General features: G+C 48.5%; 2 protein-coding genes across 2 annotated transcripts in view; one reads left to right on the top strand and one right to left on the bottom strand.

Moving 5' to 3' along the window:
• The first annotated feature begins 3,071 nt into the window (after window positions 1-3,071).
• GM2A (ganglioside GM2 activator) lies at window positions 3,072-14,066 on the top strand. Its single transcript, XM_084764714.1, has 4 exons — window positions 3,072-3,285; window positions 8,394-8,555; window positions 12,256-12,438; window positions 12,608-14,066. Exons 1-4 carry the CDS (start codon window positions 3,205-3,207, stop codon window positions 12,761-12,763), a joined length of 582 nt encoding a protein of 193 aa, XP_084620840.1. The 5' UTR covers window positions 3,072-3,204; the 3' UTR covers window positions 12,764-14,066.
• A 6,957-nt stretch (window positions 14,067-21,023) lies between these two features.
• LOC311586421 (proton-coupled amino acid transporter 3) overlaps window positions 21,024-25,128 on the bottom strand; it is a 31,770-nt gene continuing 27,665 nt past the window's right edge. The window contains exons 10-11 of the mRNA XM_084762408.1: window positions 24,654-24,823; window positions 21,024-23,190 (exon numbers count right to left, since the gene is read on the bottom strand). Coding sequence (XP_084618534.1) covers window positions 22,922-23,190; window positions 24,654-24,823 — 439 coding nt within the window. The 3' untranslated portion in view covers window positions 21,024-22,921. The remainder of the gene's footprint in view (window positions 23,191-24,653; window positions 24,824-25,128) is intronic.

Raw genomic sequence — 25,128 nt, 5'->3', positions numbered from 1 at the left:
GCCTAATTTATGTGGTGCCAGGATGAAACACAGGGCCTTGTGCATACTATGCAAGCAGTTTACCAAATGAGCTACACCTTCTCCTTCATCCTTATGATTTTTAGAACCTCATTTTGCAAACGAGAAAGCTGAAGCCAGAGAGCTAAGGCCCCTGCCCCACTCTCTTTCCGCGGCAGGCGGCAGGGCCAGAGTGAACGCCTGGCGAACAAGCCTGTTCCGTCTCTCCTTCCATCATGGCCATGGCTTTGCTTTCCAGTCGCTGTGCCTGTGGCAGCATTCTAGAATTTCCTCAAGGCAATTCATCGGGAAGGTAACAGCTATACAGATCTGAAGAAATGTGTCCTCTTGTAAGGACCAGACAGACTTCATTTTGAAAAATAATTTCCATTTTGTGTTAAACCTAGCCAAGGGCTGAACCCAGATTCCAGAAAAACCAGAAATGAGTCTAAACAGAAAAATATTCCCTAGCAACACAATCAGCTCACCTTGGGAAAGCCCAAATATACTCTCTGCTGGTCAAGCTGACCAGCAGGTGGTCTGGCACATAGCAACAACCAATTAGGGGAAGCCAGGCCAAAGTTCCTAACGCTCCTGTGACTGCTTCAACCAGTCTTTTCTATAGATCAACTTGCCCTACACCTGTTACCCAACCATGAAACGCCAAGGCTTGTAACTCCCTGCTTGCAACTTTTCTGCCCAAATGCCATCCAATCATATACTGCAAAACCCATTTCTTTGTCTAAACTCTGGTCTACAAAGTGAGTCCAGGACACCAATGCTACACAGAGAAACCCTGTCTCAAAAAACCAAAACCAGCCGGGCTTGGTGGCACACGCCTTTAATCCCAGCACTTGGGAGGCAGAGGCAGGCGGATTGCTGTGAGTTCGAGGCCAGCCTGGTCTACAAAGTGAGTCCAGGACAGCCAAGGCTACATAGAGAAACCCTGTCTTGAAAAATAAATAAAAAAATAAATAAAAAGAAAAAAAAACCAAAACCAAAAAATAAATAAAATAGTAACAACAACAACAATGATAATAAAGCTAGGGTGTTGAGTTGGTGAAAGACAGGGGGCATGGTGGCGCATGCCTTTAATCCCAGCACTCGGGAGGCAGAGGCAGAGTGATCACTGTGAGGTCAAGGCCAGCCTGGTCTACAAAGTGAGTCTAGGACAACCAAGGCTACACAGAGAAACCCTGTCTCGAAAAAACCAAAAAACAAATAAGTAAAGTCCCAGATATTGAGAAATTCCTTTCCTTTTTTCCCCTATAACTTGAGACCCAGAGAGGTACAGTAATTGCATTCTTTTTCTTTTCCTTCTTTCTTTTCTTTTTAAGACAAGGTTTCTCTGTTTAGCCTTGGCCTGTCCTGGAACTCACTCTATAGACCGGGTTGGACTCAAACTCAGAGATCTGCCTGCCTCTGCCTCCCAAGTACTGGGATTAAAGGCGTGCGCCACGCCCTTCCTGCTTATTGCATTCCCTTAGCATAGCTCCTCTCCAAACTGTCCATGTCATTGGTTTAGGACCATCTTATCTGATGAGCATTCTGGGGGGGCTTCAGACTGCTCCCTTTTCTTTCTTTCTTTCTTTCTTTCTTTCTTTCTTTCTTTCTTTCTTTCTTTCTCTTTTTTAATCAAGACAAGGTTTCTCTGGGTATCCTGGACTCACTTTGTAGATCAGGCTAGCCTCAAACTCAGCGATCCTCCTGCCTCTGCCTCCCGAGTGCTGGGATTAAAGGCTTGTGGCGCCGCCGCCGCTGCCGCCACCACCACCACCACCACCTTTTCTAATGATGAGCTCAGAAGACTGCTTACAACTTCCTAAGGTTCAAAGTTTTCAAACCCGTGGCAGTCACCGGCTAAGGGGAGAGATGTGCCTAGAACTTCCTGCTTAATCTATGACTATGAGAAGTTCCAGGTGCAGCTCACATTGAAGACAGACCACAACAGTTTATTTCTTTTGGAAGAAAGATAGGGAAAAAAAATCAGGGGAGATAAGAAGGAAAAAAGAACTCCTTTGCCCAGAATCTGGCAGAAAAACAAGAATCCCAGCACAATTAACTGTTGCTTAAGGCTCCCACCACCCCTGATTCTGAGTCATATGTAAGTGTACAATTTTCCAGCAGTTTTACTAGAAACTCCCATTTTCCAAGAAGCACATGCACTCAGCCCCCTGTGAAAATTCATTGGTTTCTGTGTTTAACTGACCTGCTCGGAACCCTGTCCAAGGCTCCTCTGGAGTCAGTTTGTAACCTTAGTTGTTTAAGAAAGAAACAGGGATGAGGGTCCCAGAAACCCTGGAGCAACGGAACTCCAAAAAGCTTCCAAAGTCTTGTAGATATCAGAATGAACGCGAGTCTTTAAGAAGGCCACACACATCTACACTCCAGTGCCTCTAACTTTGTCCAGAGCACCACTTTGTCTCTTAGGTCTCATGCTTAAGTCTATATTGAGATATTTTTAATAAAACCAAGCCGGGCAGTGGTGGTGCATGCCTTTAATCTCAGCACTCGGGAGGCAGAGGAAGGCGGATCACTGTGAGTTCGAGGCCAGCCTGGTCTACAAAGCGAGTCCAGGATAGTAAAGGCTACATAGAGAAACCCTGTCTCAAAAAACCAAAAAAGCGAAAACAAAACCAAGACAAAATCACCAAAAAGTCACAAAATAGCGTGCACGGAAGCAGGAAACTGGCAGAGAGCTTTGCATTTCTGTAGAGAAGGACCTGGGAGGGACAAAACTGAGCCACTGGGTTCCTCAAGATAACTTCCAGAGTCGTTGAACAAATCCCAGCGCTTTGCTCCGCCCCGCCCCAGACCCGGGCACCTACCCTTGCGTTGAACCCCGTTTCTTCTGCATTCAGCCCCTCCCTCGCGCTCGGCCCTGCCCCTCCTGCATCTTAGCCCCACCCCCGCAGTCCTTTCCCCGCCCCAGCCCCGCCCTAGGCCCCGCCTATTTCGCAGAGCCCTTTTTATCTTCAGCGCTCAGCTCCGCCCCCTTCCTCCGCTGGCTCTGCCCCTGAAGTAGGCCGTTGATGGTGGAGCTGAAGCGGGCGGTACTGGGGCGTGGCCGGAGAAGTCCCGCCTAGGGCCTGCAATCTCGGAAACGTAGGGCGGAGCGCTGTGCGCTGCTTGGCTTTGCATCAGAGACCTGCAGGCTTTAAAGGCACCCGTGAGTCGCAGTGCCTAGACCTCCGCTGGACCGTCGCCATGCATTGTGTACCGCTGCTGCTCTTCCTGGCCTTGCTGCTCGCAGGCCCCGTCGCCCCTGCGCGCCTTGGCCCGAAGCGTGTAAGTGGTCCCTGGAACAGGCCCTCAGCTGCAGTCGGGGGCGGGGGTGGGGGGCGATTGGTCCAGATTGTCCTGGAGGGTCTTCGCTCCTCCGATTCGTCCTGTCCCATCCTTTCTCGCTGCAGAGCAGCGATGCGAACGCACCGGGCTACAGGCCAAGGATGTCAGCCTGTGACTCGCTGCATTCTCTTTTCCTGTTTTCTGCTCCGCTCTGAGGTCTTGCTGGTGGGAGGGTTGAATCAGGCTAGGAGGTTCAAACTTGCCCACCAGGTGACTGAGGTCCAGCCGCGTGATCCCGTTCCTCCTGGTTGTGAACCACTCAGCACCCTCCACCCCCACCCCCGCGTCGCTTAATCTTTCCCTTCCCTGCCTTTTTTCTGCTCCCGCTCTGCAGACCGCTGGAAAAGGGAAGTAGGGAATAGCCCGGTCCCGTTGCCTTTTGCTGTGGTGGAAAGATGCAGGTCTTCCAGACTCACTCCCTCCTGCCACCTTAGGGGAGGTTTGTCTAAGACCAGAAATGGCTGGGTAAAGGAAAGGGATGGGGATGTAAATGGTAGGTGCCTGGCTACTGATTCCTTTTCTCTTGTGGACGATCTAATCTTACAACGCTGTCTGTAAAATAGGTGTGGTGTCAGTGCAGGGTGAGGGCTTTCATGAATGGGGTGTTTGCAGAATGCCAAAAGAATAGTGCGGTTGAGGCTAGTACGGCCTTGGCCTGGTTTGGTCCAGAGGCAGGAAGACTGTTATTTGTGGAAGGAAGGACCTTTGACTTCATTTGCCCAGAGGCTAGTCAGCTTGTCCCTTGTCTCTTGGTGTGCTCTTGTGGGCTGAAAATGCTAGTCTTGGCTCCACAGCTGGCTTTGGGAGGTGGAGCCCAATTAAAGGCTCAAGGCGAGGGGAGATCTCTATTTTCTTGTATGCTTTGCCTTGTGGGTACCATTCCAGACTTCAGGGGCTCAGACAGGTGATTTGGAGGGATTCAGGCTTTGTAGGCACCAACCTCCTTCTGGCTATGAGGGGACTTTACTTAAGATCGCTTAGTGAGTGACACTTTTGAGCCTTACCTGCTCTATGTTCTCTGGGGGTTTATGGGATAGAGAAGGCTGTGGAGTGCCCAGTGAGTGAGGGATCCTCTGGAACCCTGGGCTCCTTTTGGATCATTGCCTGGTCGTCTGACCCTGGGCTGTGGTGACTAGGTAACAACAGACTGACTGACTAGCTCTGTGCTGGGCACACAGTAGGCACTTACTAGACTCCATGTCGTATAGTGGGTGTAATGTATTACATACCTACTGTGTGTTGTGGATTGAGCTTTGTACCTTTCCTCTTTTTACTTATTTGTTTGTTTGTTTGTTTTTTGAGACAGGGCCTTTGTAGCCCTGGCTAGCCTAGAACTCCAGTATGTAGCCAAGGATGACTTTGAGCTACTGATCCTCCTGCCTCCGTCTTCCAATTGCTAGGGCTGTAGGCTTCACTGTCATGCCCAAGGAGTTTTCCTAATGAGCTTGATCTTTGAATAACTTATAAGGATATTTACTGTGTATTTACTTAATTGCCTTTGTTGGCATCCCACATTAGCAGTATGTGCTTGTTAAAACTAAGAAGCCAGAGTAGGTCAGTTACTGTGAACTAAGCCAGGCTTTATTTAGGGCTCATCAGTTTTCCACGGATGTCCTCTTTCTGTTCCAGCACCTGCTCTGGGGTTCCATATTGTCACCCCTGTCACATCTTACTACTCTCCTCAGGCCTGGGGCGGAAAATTTAAATGAGCTTGGCTGCCTTTAGGAGCTAAGTCTTGTTGCTTTCTGTGTACAGACATTTTACTCTGGCCACTTTAAAAAAATGAGGAAGTTGGGCCTCCCGGGGTTAATATGCCCAAGGTGTCTGCTAGTGAGAGCGGTAGTGGTTGATCTGTCCCTATGTTACGTCTATGTAGCCACATTGTTCCCTGTTACATTCTGGCTTGCTCTTCCTGTGTCTTGGTCTAGGCTGGGGATGGCATCTGTTAGGCACCGCTGGTCTCTGTCCTCCCTTTTCCCGTTAGCCTGGACTCAGCTGCTGGAATGCCTCACAGCCGCAGCTGCCCAGGCCCAGGTTACTACTTAGCCATTCTTTCGCTTGGCCTAATGACTGGGCCTCTCGTCCCCCGCCAGGCCCACCCTTCTCTAGGCGCGGTGCTTTCTTTTGAAGGTGTTCTATTGCCCCACGGCCAGTTGCTCTCTTTGACCTATGAGGGCTTATGCTCTCCTCGCAGCTTCAGCGAGGTCCCTTATTCAACATGCCTGACCTGTTGGCCCTATCTGTAGTGCTGGAACCAGCTGAGCTCCTACCGCAGGGCCTTTGCTTGTGCTCCATGTATGCCGGTGGCTGACTTCTCATCCAGAAGGAACATCTTAAGTGTCACCTGTCACCTACCCTAAGTAAGACCCGAGTTACTCTCCACATCACCTCCTGGCACTTAGATTACAGTGGTCCATCCATCAGTCCGTCCGTCCATCTGTCCACCCATCCATTCCTCTTATCCAATCCTTCCTTCCTCTCTCTTTCTTTTTTCTTCCCCCTAGTACTTGGGTTTGCATCCAGGGCCTCAGGCATGATAGGCAAGCGCTGTACCACTGAGTTAACACTGCCAAGCTTGGGTAACGCTTATTTACATTAGACTGTAAGCTCCACAAGGCAGGGCAGGACTGCTTCCTATGGTTTGTGTAGTCCTTAGTCCATGGCCTGAAATAGTTGCTCCACAAGTACTTGTGGAATGAAGTTTGAGCAAAACACCTGCTGGGACCTATCCTAGCCCCGCCTCTCTTAGTCACAGTGCGCCCTGTCATTCCAGGGAACAGAAGCCCCGTGCCAAGAGGCATGGACATGGATTTTAACAGGCTTACAGGCTCATGGAGTTGATGGCAGGAAACAGACAGGGGGTGGGAGCGGATACTGGTGGGGGGAAGCACATGGCTGGCATTTAGTGAGCCATCTCATGCTTGGTGCGTGACACTGTGTCATGAGCTCTTACATACATGCTGTCGTCCGTGCAACAGTTCTGGGAGGAAGATATACAGTGCCTCCGCTTACAAGATGTGGGGATCAGGAGACTGTATGCCTGCCAGGCTGGAATGTTAACCCATTCCTGAGTGGTACCCCAAAGCCATGCCTGTCCTAGCCTCTGTAATGATACACACACACACACACACACACACACACACACACACACACACACTTTTTTTTTATCCCAGGCTGTCTGTGAACTCACTGTGTATTTAAGGATGGCTTTGAACTTCTGAGCTGCCTCTTGTCTCTACCTCACAAATGCTGGGGTTACAGGCAAGTGACCCATGCTGGTTTTATATTGGGTTTTGGTTGTTTTGTTTTTTTGTTTTGTTTTAAGACAAGGTCTCACTATATAGTCCAAATTCAAACTTCAGATCCTCCAGCCTCAGCCTCCCCAGTGCTGGGATTACTGGACCATGTCACCAAGCCTGGCTCCTTTAGTGTTGTAGTCGATCATATGGGTGATTGACTCTGTGTCCCTTTTTCATAGGACAGAAAGAGCCCTTCAACTTGAACTTGGTGTCAAGTCACATGCGCACACGCTTGAAACCCAGCTTAAAACATTTGGCCCAGGACAGTGCCGCGCCTCTTGTCATGGGGGTCACACGGCTTCTTGTGTCTTTATTGCAAAACTAGGCGGAGAGAAGCTGTGGTCTAGTGTGGCTCAGGCGTTCTCTCTGGGTCCAGATGGACATAGATGGGTTAAGATGGAGGCCAGGGTGGGGGTGCAGGATTGGCAGGTTTCCAAGGGCCATGTGTGGGTAATGACAATGCTGAGGGTCCTTGTAGGTAGTCTTTGGTGCACTTGAGTATTTTTGAGAGGGAGGAGGAGACAGGAGAGAGGGGTGCAGAGAGAGAGAGAGAGAGAGAGAGAGAGAGAGAGAGAGAGAGAGAGAATGGATTCCAGGTCCTGAGGTTCTGGGGCCTGGTAGGCAGATGAATTGTCACCCAAGGGCTCACGGAGGAGGATTGGAGAAGTGCCTCTGCAGAGGAGTGGTGGGTGACTCAGGTTGGGGTTATGGCGTGGTTCGTGACAGGGGAGTAAGAATGTCATTTCCCGGGATTGCTCATCAGTGAGGGACCCCCTGTGTTAATTCACTCCCCATTGTTACTGGCCCTGGATTGGACATGGGGTGGGGCACGAACAGGCTCACGTGCGTGGAGTACAAGGGTGACTGTTCCAGAAGCTTGTCCTGTGGTGGGCTCCTAAAGCTGGCTGGAGAGAAATAGGTGCCAGGGGGTGGGAGTACAGGGAAGGTAACCCCAAAGCTAGCTGAGTTTAACTCCATTTTAGAACAGACCATGTTATGTACTCATTGTCTTGTATACAATGTATCTAGGTGATTACCAGTTTCACATTCCCCTCCAGTTGTCCACCGTGTCTGCCTACCCTTCTCATCTCCTCTTCTTCCTTTTAATAACCTACTGAATCCCATCAGTGCTGCATGGTATGAACATGCCTTAGGTCATGGGCATCTAATGACTCCCCCTCTCAGCAGCCACCAGCTGCCAAGACCTCCTTAGCTAGGGGTGGGCCCTTCCTCCCTTTCCCTTCCTTCCTTCCTCCCTTCTTTCCTTGTAGCCGTGGCTGATCTAAAGTGACCACAAACATTCCATCATCTGGCCTTAACCTGAGTGCTCACATTATAGGCTTGCACCGCCACACCCAGCTAAGTCTCCCCTGCCGTGCCCCAAGCAGGGTCTTGTGTATCCAGACTGGCTTGAATCTGACCTTGAATTCCTGCCTCTACTTCCCAAGTGCTGCCCATGCTACTACACTGGGTTTGTGCAGTGCTGAGGATAGAGACTAAGGTTTCCAGTTTGCCAGCAAGAAAGAATTCTACCAACGGAACTACATCCCGGCCCCATCAGTTCTGAAGTTCAAGGGCTAATGTAACAGGCCTTAGCCTCACACTTTGGGAGGTTGTCTTTGGAGTCCTGCCTGAAGAATGGGGCAGAGTGTAGACTGTCACTAGGGGGAATGAGCAAGCCTCCGATGTTTCTGTGCCGAGCCCTTTCTTTTCCTCAACGTCTCCCCTTGCTGTCTGGTTTGTCCCTAGCCTTCCCACCTCGGCGGCTTCTCCTGGGACAACTGTGATGAAGGAAAGGACCCCGCAGTGATCAAAAGCCTCACGCTCCAACCTGACCCCATTGTTGTTCCTGGAGATGTGATTGTCAGCGCTGAGGGCACGACCAGCGTGCCCCTGACTTCTCCTCAGAAGGTGAGCCCCGCCCTAGGTGGGAAAAGGATGGGGAGAGGGCAGCCAGCAGGCACTGTGGGAGGTGGGCGCTCATGGGTTGTGAAGGATTTCAGACTTCACAGACTTACCCGGGTTCATAGAGTCTCAGGGTAAGGGCACGGAGGGGGAAACTCAGGAGTCAGCTGGGAATCACCCACACTTGTGCTTGGATATGATGGCCCACTGGTCACCATGGTCTCCTTTCTGTGTTGTTTTGTTGCATAGTCAGTAGTCAGGGACCTAAGGCCATTTTATTTTGTTTTGAGACCTCGTCTCACTCTATAGCCCAGGCTGGCCTTGCCTGTTTCAGTAGGATTATAGGCATGAGCCACCACACCTGGATGGACATGTGGTTAGTGTAAATGCAAGTGAATTTGGGTGTAGTGGCACATGCCTTTAATTCCAGCACTTTGAGGCAGAGGAAGCAGGCAGCCTGTGAGGACATCCTAGTATACATAGGATCCAAGGCAGCTATAAAAAGAGAGAGACCCTGTCTCAAAACAAAAAAAACATAGACCACTTCCCAAGCACTTGTAGACCAAGCTGGTCTCTAACTCATAGCGATCTGTCTGCCTCTGCCTCCGCCTCCCTGAGTGCTTGGATTAAAAGCATGAGCCATCACACCTGGCTCTCTTCCACCCGGCTCTCTCCCACATTTTTGTGGGTTCTGGGGCCGGAATTCATATCGCCAGGCTTATATGGCAAGTACCTTGACCTACCTGCTGGCTCAGATGCACAATTTTAAGGATCTTTTGATAGACAATGCCAGAAGGTCTCTGAACAGTCAACTAGGTTTGCAGCTAAAATATTTGCATTTTTTCTAACATGTATCTTTTTTGTTTTGTTTTGTTTTTGTTTTTGTTTTTTTTGTTTTTCAAGACAGGGTTTCTCTGTGTCACCCTGGCTGTCATGGACTCACTTTGTAGACCAGGCTGGCCTTGAACTCACAGCGATCCGCCTGCCTCTGTCTCCTAAGTATTGGGATTAAAAATATGCACCATCATGCCCAGCTTTCTTTTTCTTTCTTTCTTTCTTTCTTTCTTTCTTTTTTTTTTTTTTTTGACACTAAGAGTCTAGGAGTCTTTGCCAATCTTTAGTGTCATCCCTCATGAGTGTAAGTGTTCACTTGCTTTTTATATTTATTTGGGACTATTAGCTTATTCCCACCTATTGCCCATTTTTGCATGTTTTTGTATATTTTCTTATGGCATAGTGAAGGCTTCTTGTGGAAGCATTTATTATAGTTCTTTACTTTCTAGTTAGAATCACCGCCTCTCTAAGATGTTATTATGTGCCCTGCAGTCTCTTTCCAGCCTACACCTATTCCGGAACAAGCTTTGATCATTTAAAACATTGTTAGGAGCTGAGCATGGCAGTGCGTGCCCATAAATTCTAGCACTTGGAAGGAAGTACAGGACACTCAGGAGTTTTGGGCATCCTTAGTCTCAACAGACTGGGCTGTCGGGCTCAGTCACAGTTCTTGTGTCTTAGGCATCTCTTGAGCATCTCTGAGTTAATCAGTAGCGTGGGTGATGCTTTGCTGAGAGCCTAGCACACAGTACATGCTCAGTTTGTGCTGGCTCTTGTTGACTTGACAATCACTGTCAGTTTTTCCACAGCCACTTAGGCTAGAAGACCCTGGGTAGCTCTCAGTGCCTCTCCACACCTGCCCGTGGCTTCTCCTTGCTGGGCCTGTGCATCTTCATCAGCTGTTATCCAGAAGTAGGATAAGCCAAGCCCTGTGGATACAAGGACAGGATTTGTCCAGATCAGAATGGCCGACTCACTGCCTACAGGACTGAGTCTGCCAATGTGGCCCGAAGGCCGTTTCTCTGCTCTCTGTTGACTCTAGAGTGTATGGGTGCGTGCACATGTGTGTATATATATATATGCCTTAGCGTGTGTGCATGCGTGTATGTGGTGGCCAGAGGTCAATGTTGGGTGTTCCCCTCAGTCTTTCTCCACCTTAGATGGGGTCTCACTGTTTCTGGAGCTCATCACTCCTCTAGGTAGCTGGCCATTGAGCTCCAGAGTCTGTCTGCCTCTGCCTCTCCATGCTGGGCCTGTACCACTGCGTCCAGCTTTTACCGGGGTCTTGGGATCTGAACTCAGGTCCTCATGCCTGCGTGGCAGGCACTTTACCAACTGATCCATCTCCTCGGCCCTGGTTATTTTAAATCATGTTTTGTTTGTTTGTTTGTTGTGTATGACTGGCTGGCTGAAGTTCCTCTTTGGGACTTAAGTGCTGGGCTGGTGTTGCCTTCCTCAGGGGCAGAACCAATTAATCCTCAGACCCAGACCCTCTGGCTGTTCCTCATCTGAGGAGGAATAGACTTGCCCAGAGAAGGCAGGCAGGCTGAAGGAAAGGTAACCTGCAGTCAGAGTGGATTCAGGTTTGCAGAGCAGGCCAGTGAGGCAGGCACTTCTAACCCTTGTACACTGTGGAAAACTGTAGCTTCCGTACTGGGGAGATGGCTTAGTTGATAACTGCTTCCTGTGCGGGTATGAAGACCTGTTTTCAACCCCAGAGAGCCCAAGTAAAAAGCCATGCATGATGGGCTGTGTGTGCACTTGTAACCCTGTACCTGAGGAGGTAGAGATGGGTGGACCCCTGGCAACCCAGCCTGGATGAGTTAGTTAGAGACCCTGACTCAAAAATCAAAAGTAGATGATGCCTGAGGGACACACACACACTCTCCCTCCTGTACCAATCACAGGAATCGCGCGTGGAGTGCCGACTCCCTTCTTGTCCACTCTGCACTTTTCCCTTGCTGGCTTTGGTGGAACACAGATATGGCTCTGAGAGGCAACTGACCCGCATGGCGACCGATATTGTTAATCTTTCTGTATGTGCCTTGTGCAGTCAGGCTGATTGCCTGAGGGTCCTGGCTGTCTCCCCTTGGGCAGCTGGGATTTGGGTTTCTTGGCAGTGGGAAGCACATTCTGGATTTCTCATCCCACTGGGTCTGGGGAGGTCATTCACTGCTTGTAACACTGCAGGAAGGACCGTAGACCAGTCTCAGAGGAATCTCCCTATATATGTCCATTGGCTTGCTTTCGCAGTGTCTAGATATGTAGACCGGACTTGAACTTGCAGTTCGCCTGCCTTTTTCTCTGGGGTACCATGATTTCAGATGTTCACTGCTACGCCTACCTACATTTCCATTGATAACTCTGTCCTCTGTGGTGCAACAGAAAATATGAGTCAAGAACAATCAACATAGTTAAGATTGGACTTGGACGGCAGGCCCACCCAGGGGATGTGGCACAGTCATCCGGCTAGTGTGATGACAGTGTGTTGGTTCCTATCATTGGATAGTGACAATTGGAAGATGCTGTGTGGGTCAGAGAGAAGGGACATTCACGCTTGATGGTCAGTGTCCCCCACTACATGCTCAGGAAGGGTGAATACTGGGACTCAGCCAGCCAGAGCATCCCTCCAGCTAAACCTTCTGTCCCCCCATGTTACCCTGGAGCAAGAGACAGAGGGGAATCACTATAAGTTCAAGGCCAGCCTGGTCTACATATGTAGAGTCTCCAATGTAAACGTACGGGGCGGGGATTACTTTGAGATTGGTCCGTGAGCCTTTTCACAGCTGTTAAGGGATGAAACTTCAAGAGGCAGCAGGTGGAATGTGTGCCCTGGAGCTCACACTGTCACCTTGGCCAAATCCTGTGACAGGTGGAGCTCACTGTGGAGAAGGAAGTGGCTGGCTTCTGGGTCAAGATCCCTTGTGTAGAACAGCTAGGTAGCTGTACCTACGATGACTTCTGTGACCTGCTGAACCAATACATCCCGCCTGGAGAGCTCTGCCCGGAGCCTCTGCACACCTTCGGGCTGCCGTGCCACTGTCCCTTCAAGGAAGTGAGTACTTGGCGTGCTACTCTTGGCGGTGGCGGGGGTGGGTGTGGGTGGGGGGATGGGTGAGGGGGACGGGCAGAGAGAGAGAGAGAGAGAGAGAGACACTATAGCTCTAGGCTGTAGGCTGTCAGCAGTTGGCCACCCTCACCCGGGTTCACTTCTTTCCCTGCAGGGCACCTACTCACTTCCTGTCAGCAACTTCACAGTGCCTGACCTGGAGCTGCCCAGCTGGCTGAGCAGTGGCAATTACCGCATCCAGAGCATCCTGAGCAGCGGTGGGAAGCGCCTGGGCTGCATCAAGATCGCTGCCTCTCTTAAGGGCAGATAGCCTGGCGGCAGCCACCACACAATGAAGGGGCAACAGGAAGACATGCCTCTTCTTCCGTGTTCTAGGGCCCAGACCTGTCCACCTCTCACTCTGTTCTCCTATGATTATGTACCCTTTCCTGCAAATCAGTGGGCAACCTGACCTGGGGGAGGAGGGACCAGGCTGGGCTGTAAGCCATGCTCCTCCCCGCCCCTACCGACTTTCCAAGAGTTTCTTTCATGCCCAAGGCAGTCAAGGAACGGGAACCAACATGTTCGGGAATCTTAACTTCACACTGACCTAACCTGGGCCCCCTGAAGTTACCCCCACCTCTCTTCTTTTTAGTCACCGACTTAAAACCAGAAGAACAGTATTAACCTTTCTCAGTCCATCCAAAACCTCTCCTCCAGCAAAGAGGCCTAGGTAGTCAGTCACTCTTAGTCTGTCCCCCATTAACTCCTGTGATTAACTGCATTCTCTTCTCAGCTTGCCTGGCCAACACCGGCTCATGGATCCTGGGCAGGCAGGCAATGTGTGGCACAAACCTGTGGGAGTTGTTCCGGGCATGCTCTATTAGGCTCGGCGGAGCCCAGGGGCCTTGCAGGGCTAAGCAGAAGATCCAGGGAGCCAAAGCAATTGCTTCTAGGCATGACTCTCACTTTTTCTTTTTTGGTATGACACATACAAGGAGTGGCATTCCTTATACTAGACAAGAAGTAAAGCCAAAACCCCAATAGCACATTTGCTCTGGTGCCAGAGGGCCAGGGTCTGGAATGGCATATTTAGTCCTAGGGAGATGCAGTAGGTGCCATGTAAGAAGGTTGCCAGATATTCATACTATCTTTTCTCCCTTAGGCCCCAAACCCAGACTTTTATATGAAATTTTAGACTTTTTAACTATTGGTAACAAATTGTTTTTTATATACTGTGTAGTCCATAAGGGGCCACGTGGACTTGTCTGGGGACATCTGGTTTGCAGGTGGCTGTTTTCTCACACCTGTTCTTCTCAGACATCTGGCACCATCTCTTCCCTCTTCAGGGTCAAGCCTGTGGTGCCTGGCCTCAGAGAGGCTCAGCCCGCACTAGAGCAGGTGTACGTGGCCTCTGAGAGCTGGGCACTGTGCCAGCCTCAAGCCCTCCACCAACAGGATATAGAGGCTCCCACTGGAGTGGGCCACCTAGCAGCCTCCATGTGGAACAGGAATCCCGTGAAGAGAGTGGCCCCCCACATCAGGACGCACCGTGACAGCTTCCTGAGCCTGGAAACAGCTCACCCAGGTTTTGGACTGAAAGCCTAGGCTGGCAATAAATCTTTTTAACTTGCTGTACTCCCTCCTTTTCTTGGCTGCGCACTTCACTGAGCATGGCTGTGTGTTTTGGAAGTTTGTTTGTGCCAGGGCTGTTGCTGGGGAAGGACTCAGTGGGTGGTACAAGGGAGTCCAGGCATCTCAAAACATGAATGCTTGTGTTTGTCTCGGCAGTGGCTGGGGTTTCTGCCTGGCTCTGCTTCACTGAGCCTGAGCTCTCTGGGTATGTATGAGGTGTGCTTTCACTTTCCTTAGCCTACAGTTTCCCGCCATTTTAGTCTTAAAGATTTGCCCTACATTTTTTTCTTTTGTGGGTGTGTGGGTGTGTGAGTGTGTGTGGAGAGAGAGAGAGAGAGAGAGAGAGAGAGAGAGAGAGAGAGAGAGAGAGAGAAAAGAAGAAGAAGAAGAAGAGGAGGAAGAGGAGGAGGAGGAGGAGGTGGCAAGGGGACAGACAATCTTTTCACATTTTGTCTGAGACAGGATCTCATTAACCTGGGACTTGCAAGCCAAGCTAATGTCTGGCCATGGAGTCCTAGGTATCCACCTGCCTCCACCTTACATCTCATTGGGATTACAATTGTGTTCTACCATGTCCAGTGTTTTACATGGTTCTGGGGATCCGGACTCTGGTCCTCTTGCTTGCAAGGCAAATATTTTACTGACCGAGGCCCTCTCCCCTGTATAGTTTTGGGACAGGGTCTCACTCTAGCCTAGACTGGCCTCAAACTCCCTAAGGACAAACCTTCAGGATTATAGGCCTGCAACATCAGGCCCAATTCTCTTTAGATTTCCAGTTTGCGTTCTGCTTTTGGTTGTTGGTTTTGCTCGGTGGTATGGGATAGTCTGGAACTCAGACCTGCTGCTCCAGCCTCCTTGTTGCTGAGTTTGGCCATGGGCCACCAAATCTGCACCCAAAATCACGTTCTGAACAGAGCCTTACTAGCTCAGGAAATCTTTTTGTATATGTCATACTTGTTAAAATGTGCCTTCATGTCTCTTGTGGGTTGGGGGTAAGATTTAAGGGTGACATCTCAGGTCATGGAACAATGTAGAAGATGTGTTTTGAGGCCAAGAAAGAAGGGAGCATGCACTTGAAGAAAGTATTGGCACACCGGCCTCTTGTTTCTCTCTGCTCCCTGCCCAAAAAACGAGGTGAGCAAGCCTGCATATATCCCACGATACCCTGCTTCCCAGGCCTGTATATACCACACTGTTGTACTACTCTGATTTGCCACCCCCCCACTCCCCCTACCTCTCCACTCCCCCCACCCCCCAACCAATACTGAGATTAAAGGTATATGTTACCATGCCTAGTCTGAAAGGTGGGATTTTTTGTTTTGCTTTGCTTTTTCGAGGCAGGCTTTCTCTGTGTAGCCTTGACTGTCCTGGACTAGCTTTGTAGACCAGGCTGGGCTTGACCTCACCTGAGTGCCGGGGATTATAGGTTTTTATGTTTATTTTATGTGTGTGTGTGTGTGTGTGTGTGTGTGTGTGTGTGTGTGTGTGTGTGTGACCATGTCTGGGTTCCCCCCCCCCCCCATCTATCCGTCTATTTACCTAGCTATCTATACAGAGGTAATTTTTGAGACAGGGTCTCATTGTGTAGCTCTGGCTAGCCTGGAGCTCGCTGTGTAGACCAGGATGGCCTTGAACCCCACAGAGATCTGTCTGCCTCTGACTCCTGAGTGCTGGGATCAAAGACATGAACCCCCAACAATAAAAGAACACAGGAGGCAACCTGAAAAAGCGTCTGATGACTTAAGCCTTGGGCAATTTGAGTAACAGAAAAATGACCATGCATTTGAATTTTTTAAATATATTTTTCCTTTATTAATTTATTCTTGTTACATCTCAATGGTTATCCCATCCCTTGTATCCTCCCATTCTTCCCTCCCTCCCATTTTCCCCTTATTCCCCTCCCCTGTGACTGTTCCTGAGGGGGATTACCTCCCCCTGTATATTGAATTTTTTTTAAAAAAATAAGAACACAAGCTAGAGTCCAGTACACAGTGGAATCCCAAGGAAAAACGGAAACAGAAAAAGATCAGCAGCCTCAGGAGTGAAGAATCCATGTGGATGCTGAACTGGGGAGTGAACCAGCACAGAAAGCACGTGTCTGCAGTGTTTAAAAGTCTTACCTAGCAGGGTGTGGCAGCTCATACCTGCAATCCCAGCCCTTCTGGGGATTTTAAATTTAAGGCCAGCCTGGACTATAGTTGAGACCCTGTGTCAAAAATAAACGCCCTATAAAGTGAACCATTATTGAAGGACATATAACGTCTCTCTGAGACTCTCTTTAGAAGTGTGATGTCTCAATACAACCATGATCAGACAGCCCTGAACAGCTCTTCAAGGTTGTCAAGGCTCTGGATAATAAGGAAAGATCTAGAAACAGTCACATACCCGCAGAGAATGGAATATAAAGATGTGCTGTGAGATGCTCGTTTCCATGTTGGGTTAGAGTAGCATTATTCCCTGCTGATGACACGGTCCTGGCTGTGGCTGTGGTGGTGAGTATTAGCATTAATGACAGGTAGTTAAGTTTCTATTCATTTCTTTTGCATTTATTTAGCGTGCATGTGCCTGAAAGAAGAGAGAGTATTTAGGTGCATGCGCCATGCTGCATAAGTGGAGGCCAGAGGATAACTTCTGGGAGAGAGTTTCTCTCCTAGTGTTGATTGGGGATTCCACCAAGGATGTTAGTTTGGACTGTAAACTACCTTTACCTGCTGAGCAATACCAATATCCATATAATTTAAGAATTATTATTATTTAGCATATTCAACATTTTTCTTTCATATTTTTTCCATCTCTGTGTAGCCCTGGCTGTCTTGGAACTCATTCTGTAGACTAGGCTGGGCTTGATCTCACAGAGATCCACCTGCCTCTGCCTCTGCTGAAATTAAAAGGGTGTGCCTCCACTGCCCAGCAACTATTCCATTTCATTGTTGCATTTTCAAATAAAATGTGTTAATTCTTCTCCCTTCCCCAGCCCCATGAACCATTCCCCTTTTCGTAAGTGCCTTTCCATCTTTACGTCACATGTGGTGATTTTTTTTTTTGAGACAGGGTTTCTCTGTGTAGCCTTGGCTGTCCTAGACTTGCCTTGTAGACCAGGCCTTTAATCTCAGCACTTGGGAGGCAGAGGCAGGCGGATCTCTATGAGTTTGAGGCTAGCCTGGATTATAGTGTGAGTCTAGGACAGCCAAGACTACACAGAGAAACCCTGTCTTGAACCCCCCTAGGCAGGGTTAACTTTGCACACCTGATCCTCTTGCTTGCATTTTCAGAGCATGTACCACCACACCTGGTATGGTTTGTATCTTTAAATTTAAAAAATTAAAAAAAAAATAAAGTCTCACTATGTAGCCCAGGTTGGCCTCAAAAATCAAAATCTTCCTGTCTCATCCTCTTGATTGCTTCAGTTACAGATGGGTACCATTATGCCTACATTTCCCTCAAGAGCTTGCATGGGCCAGACCCAGACCCCCTGCACATATGTAGCAGTATGAAGCATGGTTATCATGTGTGTCCCCTAACAACAGGAGTAGGGACTGTCTCTGACTCTGTTGCCTGTGGATCCCTTCCCCTAGCTGGGCTGCCTTGTCTGGCCTCAGAGGGAGAAGATTTGCTTAGCTCCTGCTGTCACTTGAGGCTGGCCTCGAACTCAGAGATCCGCCTGCCTCTGCCTCCCAAGTGCTGGGATTAAAGGTATGTGCCATCAAGCCCAGCTGTTGCATATCTGTAATTCCACTACTGCGGTGAGAGACAGAGATAGGAGACTCTTTGAAAGCTCATGAGCTTTACACACTTACTTGCTCACTTGAAAAAATAAGCAGGTTGTTCTATTTATTATTCTGTTGCTGTAAAGAGACACTATGACAAAATGGCTACATTTATTTGTTTGTTTGTTTATTTATTTATGGTGTTTAGAGACAGGGTTTCTCTGTGTAACAATCATGGCTGTCCTGGAACTCTCTTTGTAGACCAGGCTGGCCTTGAACTCACAGAGATCCATCTGCCTCTGCCTCCCATGAATACTGAGATTAAAGGCATGCGCCCCCATGCCCAGCCAAGGCTACTTTTATAAAAGACAACATTTAATTGGGGCTTGCTTACTGTGTTAGAGGTTTAGACCATTATCATCAAGATGAGGGGGTGTGATGGCAAGCAGGCAGACATGGTGCTGGAGAAGGAGCTGAGAGCTCTATCTACATCCTGGTCCCTAGTCAGCAGGCAGAGACAGATAGCTCGCTCTGGTATGGGCTTCTGAAACATCAGAGCCCACTTCCTCTTACAAGGCCACATCTTCTCCAACAATGCCACACCTCCTAATCCTTTTCAGAAAGTTCCACTCTGGCGCTCAAACATTCAAATTTATGAGCCTCAGTACACGGCTAATAACCATACAAAGATTTCTAAGTGTTTAAGTCAAAGAAAAGAGTCATGCAGTGAGTGAGGAGGCATGTCACAAGCAGAAACAGGCTAGACCTTAGGCTTCTTGCAACAGACACTTAGCTAAGTTAGGAATGCAAGGGGAAAGCTCTAGAAGGAATTTAAAAGAGTCACTAAAAGCCTAGGTGGTGGCTTGGCTGGGTCTCCATGCTCTGGGCCCAGTCCCAGGGCTTGCCTGTGTTCACAAAAGAGCCTTGTTCTGTGGTGTTACTTTTGTTTTGTTTCGTTTTTGTTTTTTGAGACAAGGTTTCTCTTTCCTGGATGTCCGGAAACTCACTCTGTAGACCAGGCTGGCCTGGAGAGTGTCCTGACTCAGCCTCCTGAGTGCTGGGATTAAAGGCAAATGCCACCACCCCTGACTGTTCACCCCGGTCTTCTGCTTGCCAGGGAAGAGCTTTGCCCCTGAGCCATGCCCCAGTCCCTTTGCCTTCGCATTCTATTTTGGAGACAGGCTCTCACTAAGCTGTTGCTCAGGCTGGCCTTGAAGGCCTGTGCTAGCCCAGGAAGACTTTGAACCTGTCACCCTCTTGCTTCCTGTGCAGCTGGGATCACAGGCCTGCACCTCCATGCCTGGCTGCTCCATGTGTCTCTCCCCAGCTTTGGCTTGCTGATAAGTCCCAGTTCCCCGGCAGCAGCTCTAAGTCTGGAGGTAGGATGGCTTTTCTAGGTTAATCATTTTATTCTTGTGGGATGTGTATTTCTAATGTTCCACTATTTTGTGTCGATCTTTGCCTACGCAAAAGCCACTTGGGACAAATGCCCAGGAGTGCTACATTGTGTTAAGACTTCCACCCTACAAAATTGTCCTTGAACAAGAAACAGAGTAACAGTGTGCATTCCCCTTTGCAGAGTGCACTGTCTTTGAAACCAACCCCCTCTCCCCCAGCTAAATGTTGTTTTAAAAAGGAGGTCAATAATCCTTGCAGAGGAAGAAATCTCTTTCTCCACAGAAGGAGGGAGAAAAGAGAAGAGTTGGGAGGAGAGGAGGGGAGATGAAGGGAGGTGAAAAGAGGGGAAAAGAAGACAGGGAAGGGGAGGGAAAGGAGGAAAAGAGGAGGGAAGAAGGAAGCCACCTGAAAGATGAACATGGAATGAAAATGTCCAAAGACATGAGCTTTAATCCTAGGCTCTCTTAACAGGGTAATAAGTTAGTGAGAAATTGTTTTCACATGTTTGGGGGAATAAATTTTGATTCTTTCTCACAAGAAGAACGTCAGCATCGAAAACGTCTTTAATAAGCAACTACTCCAACCTTTCATTTCACAAACAGGAAACTAAGACTGCAAGTGGGGAAGGGGAAATTGCCCAAGATTTGGTGAAAGATATTAGAAGCTGAGCCAATGGCTTGACAAAGTTTTTTGTTTTCTAAGACAGGGTTTCTCTGTGTAGCATTGGCTATCCTGGACTCCCTTTGTAGACCAGGCTGGCTTCAAACTCACAGATATCCCCCTGCCTCTGCCTTCCGAGTGCTGGGATTAAAGATGTGTGCCACCACAGCCCAGCTGGCTGGACAAAGTTAAGCCTACATTCTTCCTGAGACTCTTATCAGAATAGGAAATCCATTTTCCCTCTATGCAGATTTCTTTTCCTTTCTTTCTTTGTTTCTCTTTTTTCTTCCTTCCTTCCTTTCTTCCTCTCTTTCTTTCCTTTCCTTCCTTCCTTCTCTTTTCTTTCTTCCTTCTTTCCTTCCTTACTTCCTTTTCTTCTTCTTCTTTCTTTGTTGTTTTTTTCCCAAACAGCATTTCTCTATGTGTCATCCTGGCTATCCTAGAACTCACTTTGTAGCCTCCCAACTCACAGAAATCCACCTGGTTCTGTGTTGCAGGATATTTGATCCCATTGTGAACCCCAAGAGTGGGAACTATAAAAATCTATTTCTTGTTTGGTGTGATTCAGTCCTAACACACTCTTTCAATCCAAGAACTTTTTGCTTATTGTAAACGGGTGATTATGGTGTGGCGCAGCCCTAGCACACATCTGTAGTTCAAGAGCTTTCTGAACACAGGATTTAATAAAGTTAACCCTTGGTCAGGAGGTGAGCAAGAACCCAGCTGACGGAGTAGACAGAAAGGAGGGACTTTGAGTTAAAGGGTATTTAAGACAGAAGAAAGGGCTTTTGGCTCTCTCCTCCTGGGCTGTTGGGTGAGCTAGCAAGCTTTTGGCCTTGGACTTTTGGTTTTTTAGCTTTTGGGGCTTTTAACTTTGTGCTTTTGGTTTTGGGCTTTTTCCTTCAGAATGCGAGACGAGGTCAGCCAGGCTCCATGCACACTTTCTGAACCTGGTGCTTCAGGGATACGTTCTGAACATAGGGAACGCAGCCACTCTTGGCTCTTGGATTTATGTGATTTTTCAGGGTATCAGGGAGCATGCCATACACTTTTTTTTTAATTATTTGCTTTTAATTTATAAAGTGTGTGTGTGTGTGTGTGTGTGTGTGTGTGTGTGTGTGTCCATACAGGCACCATAAGCATAACAGTGGACATACCAGTGACACCGTTTTTTTTTTTTTTTTAAAGATTTTTATTTATTATGTATACAGTGCTCTGTCTACATGCCAGAAGAGGGCATCAGATCACATTATAGATGGTTGTGAGCCACTATGTGGTTGCTGGGAATTGAACTCAGGACTTCTAGAAGAGCATTCAGTGCTTTTAACCTCTGAGCCATCTCTCCAGCCCAGAGGCACCGTTGAAAGCCATAAGAGAGTGTCAGATCACCTGGAACTGGAGTTTCAGGCTACTATGAGTTGCCTTGACATGGGAGCTGGGAGCTGAACTTGGGTCCCATGCAAGAGCAGTGTGGTAGTTTGAATAATAATAATAAAAAAAATGGTCCCTATAGGTTCTTTGGGAGTTACACTATTAGGAGGACTAGAGAGGCCATCGTGTGAAGCTGTGAAGGCAGAGCCTGGATTGCCTTAGAGAACCCCAAATGTTGGAGATGCCAGAGCTGTGGGATGCCTGCTGAGGAGAGCTGCCAACGGAGAGTGGAACCAGCCCATGAGATAGAAATATGCTGCAGTCAACAAAGCTGAAAGGCGTTGGAGAGCTGAAGAGTGCTTTGACATCTGATTTGGAGATACAGAATATTGAGTTCGCCCAGCTGCTTTTCTGTTTTCCTTTGATCCAGCATTTCCTCACTATGCTCCCACCTCCCTTTTGGAGTGGTAATGTTATCCTGTGCCATTATATGTTGAAATATGTGATCTGCTTTTTCGTTTTGATTTTAGAGGGGGCTACAGTTAAGAGATTGTATAAATCACAGAAGAGACTTTGAACTTTGGACTTTTAAACAAGTCTGGAACTTATAGAATATGGGGCCTTTTGTTTTGTTTTGTTTTGAGACAGGGTTTCTCTGTGTAGCTTTGGCTGTCCTGGACTCCCTTTGTAGACCAGGTTGGCCTTGAATTCACAGTGATGTGCCTGCCTCTGCCTCCCAAGTGCTGGGATTAAAGATGTGCACCACCACGCCCAGCAATTATGGGAACTCTTGAAGTTGGACTAAATGCATTATCCATTATGATATGGCTAAAAGCATATGGAGTCAGGGAGTGGAATGTGGTTGTTTGAATACAAATGGCCCTCATTGGCTCATAAGGAGTGGCACTATTAAAAGGTGTGGCCTTGAGGAAGTATGTCACTGGGGGGTGGGGGACGGGTTTTGAGGTTTCAGATGCTCAAGCCACGGCCAGTGGCTCACTCTCTCTGCCTGCTGCATGCAGATCCATAGGTAGAACTCTCGGCTATTTCTTCAGCATCACGTCTCCCTGCAAGCTACCATGCTTCCGGCCATGACAATAATGGATTAAACCTCTGAACTGTAAGTTGCCATGGTCATGATGTCTCTTCTTAGCAATAGAGACCCTAAGACAAACAGCAGTTGCTGTTATTGATGAGTCATCGCTACATCTCCACTCATTTTGTTTTTTTTTTCCGCCCACATTGGTTATGTGTATGTGGTACAAGTAGTTATCAGTGTTAGTGTGTGGACATGTATATGTATGGGCATGTGGAGGCTGAGGTTAATATATATCAGGTGTCTTTTTTTTTTTTTTTCCTTTTCGGCTTTTTGAGACAAGGTTTCTCTCTGTAGCCCTGACTGTCCTGGACTCACTTTATAGTCTGTCTACCTGAGTGCTGAGATTAAAGGCATGCCCTACCACACCCAGCTTCGCCTGGCTTTTTGAAAGCTGATGGTATCAAAGATTTGACCTGATTTGGGTTCCAAGGCACAAAAAAAGACTGTGCAAGAGACCCAGAACCAGTAAACCAGAGTCCTGCAGGGATAAGCACCAGTACCCACCTTCTTCTTGGAAGACGCTAATTAACATAGAGATCTTGGGTTCTGATGAACATGCACAATAAGAATCCAACAGAGGATGGGAGGAAGGAAGCACTATTCAAATAAAAATAGGTGATTATGTGTGGACACTTGTAGAGTTGGCCATGGAAAAGTGGGCCTGCAGGGTCATCTCGTGGAGGGCTTGATATGTCCCAAATACACACCCCAACAGGCCCAGGATGCTGATCATGACGTCCTTGACAATGGTCACACAGTTCATGTTCTCAGAGTAAAACGTGGCAATCTCCAGCAGGGGCGGGATGATGAGGGCCAGGGCGCTGCTGCTCACGGAGCCCACCAGGGAGATGACCAGGTCCAGGCGAGGGATGAGAACAGCTGAGAAACCTGCAGTGAGAGAGGAACAGAGACTCACAGAGTGTGCCTCAAAGAGGGGACCCCCAATAAGCATGGCTTTGTAGTTTAAGGACCAGGCCAGGATCCCTGGACCCTGTCTGGACCCCCAACCTTTCTTTCTTTTTTTTTTTTTAAAGAGAATTCTTGTAGAGAAAAATGTGTGTGTGTGTATGTGGTGTGTGTGTGTGTGTGTGTGTGTGTGTGTGTGTGGTGTGTGTGTGTGTATGTGGTGTGTGTGTGTGGTGTGTGTGTGTGTGTGGTGTGTGTGTGTGTGTGTGGTGTGTGTGTGTGTGTGTGGTGTGTGTGTGTGTGTGTATATGTGGTGTGTGTGTTTGTGTGGTGTGTGTGTGTGGTGTGTGGTGTGTGGTGTGTGTGTGTGTGTGTGGTGTGTGTGTGTGTGTGTATATGTGGTGTGTGTGTGTGTGTGGTGTGTGTGTGTGTGTATGTGGTGTGTGTGTGTGTGTGGTGTGTGTGTGTGTGTGTATATGTGGTGTGTGTGTTTGTGTGGTGTGTGTGTGTGGTGTGTGGTGTGTGGGGTGTGTGTGTGTGTGTGTGTGTGTGTGTGTGTGTGTGGTGTGTAAAGGTCAGAGGAGGGAATCAAGTGTCTTGCTCTATCTGCATTATTCCCTTGAGACAGGGCCTCTCACTGAACCTGGAACTAGGCTGGCAGCCAGCACCTTCCCCACCAACGCTAAGGGTCTCCTCCATTCCATGCTATAATAATCAAACAGCAGACGACCACTGCTTTCATATCTTTGGGTCAAACATCTTTTGCTCATTTTTTCTCTCCTAGGCACCTCTTCTGACCCTCTTCCTGGAATGTTCCAGAGAAAGGATGGCCTAGCCCTTCTTCCAATGTTTCATATCCCAAGCAATGCCTTCTGGACGGATGGGCGGGTGAATTCAGAGGAAGGAGGGAGGAGAAATGAAATAACCCCCAAGTCTTCAACAAATCAACCCCTTTGGGGTTTATCTGCAGTTAAACAGTGACTTGATGACAGTGGGACTTGAGCATACATAAAACAGGAAGGAGACAGGCTCTAGGCTATCAAATCCTACTCTGTCACGAGCTGTGTGATGTGGGGACGGACGGGACTTACTCTCTCTGGGCCATAGCTCCCTCGGTCGGCAACAATGCAGTGTTGGTGTGAGTGAGTGTTAGATGTACCAGGATAATGACCAGTCAGCAGGCAAGTGGCTGAGTGGGAAAGACCCTGCGTTCTCCTGTGAGTCAGTTAGTGCTCACTCCCTAAGCGATAGGACTCGGGTTGGCTTATTCCTCATGTGAGAGTTTTCTAAGCCCGTTTCAGGTGAGAAGGTGAGAAGGAAGGAGACAAATATCTTGTAGATCACAGAGGCAAGTGGCAGAACCAAGGCTGCTGGGGATACGCGCTGTACTGAGGTCTGACACACGTCATAGGTCCGGGTGAATAAGCCCCCTTTTTTCTACTCACAGGTCAGGCAGACCAAGGCTGTGCGCACGGTTAGGTCTACGAACAGAGCCCAGTTCTCAGACACTCTTGAGACAACATAGGGGACAATGATCTGAGCTGGGATGTGGAACTGAAGGGCATAGGTGAAGAAGATGCCAACAGAGTACATCAGCTTGACCCACTGGTACAACCTGCAGAGAGAACATTGAAGGGATGTAAGATGCTACCAGGCTTTGGGGAAGGTAGCCCAGGACTCATCGGAGGCCTCATGGGTCAGAAGCCCGGGACTGTGGTCAGACTGGATCAGAGAGGACATGGGAGGCCTATGGAAGCACACATTCCTGGAGGTTCTGAGGCCACAGGGACCTTATGTTTAAAAAATTATTAATTTCATGTATAATTCACAGTATAGCAGCCACAGAGCCAAGACCATCTTCCCCACCCCTGATTCTCACTGCAGTTCCTTCAGTTTCTAGAAATAATCTAGGTACAGAGA

This window comes from Acomys minous, assembly GCF_964271855.1.
Source record: "Acomys minous genome assembly, chromosome: 16".
Lineage (NCBI taxonomy): Eukaryota > Metazoa > Chordata > Mammalia > Rodentia > Muridae > Acomys > Acomys minous.
This window is presented reverse-complemented; position numbering and strand designations above follow the sequence as displayed.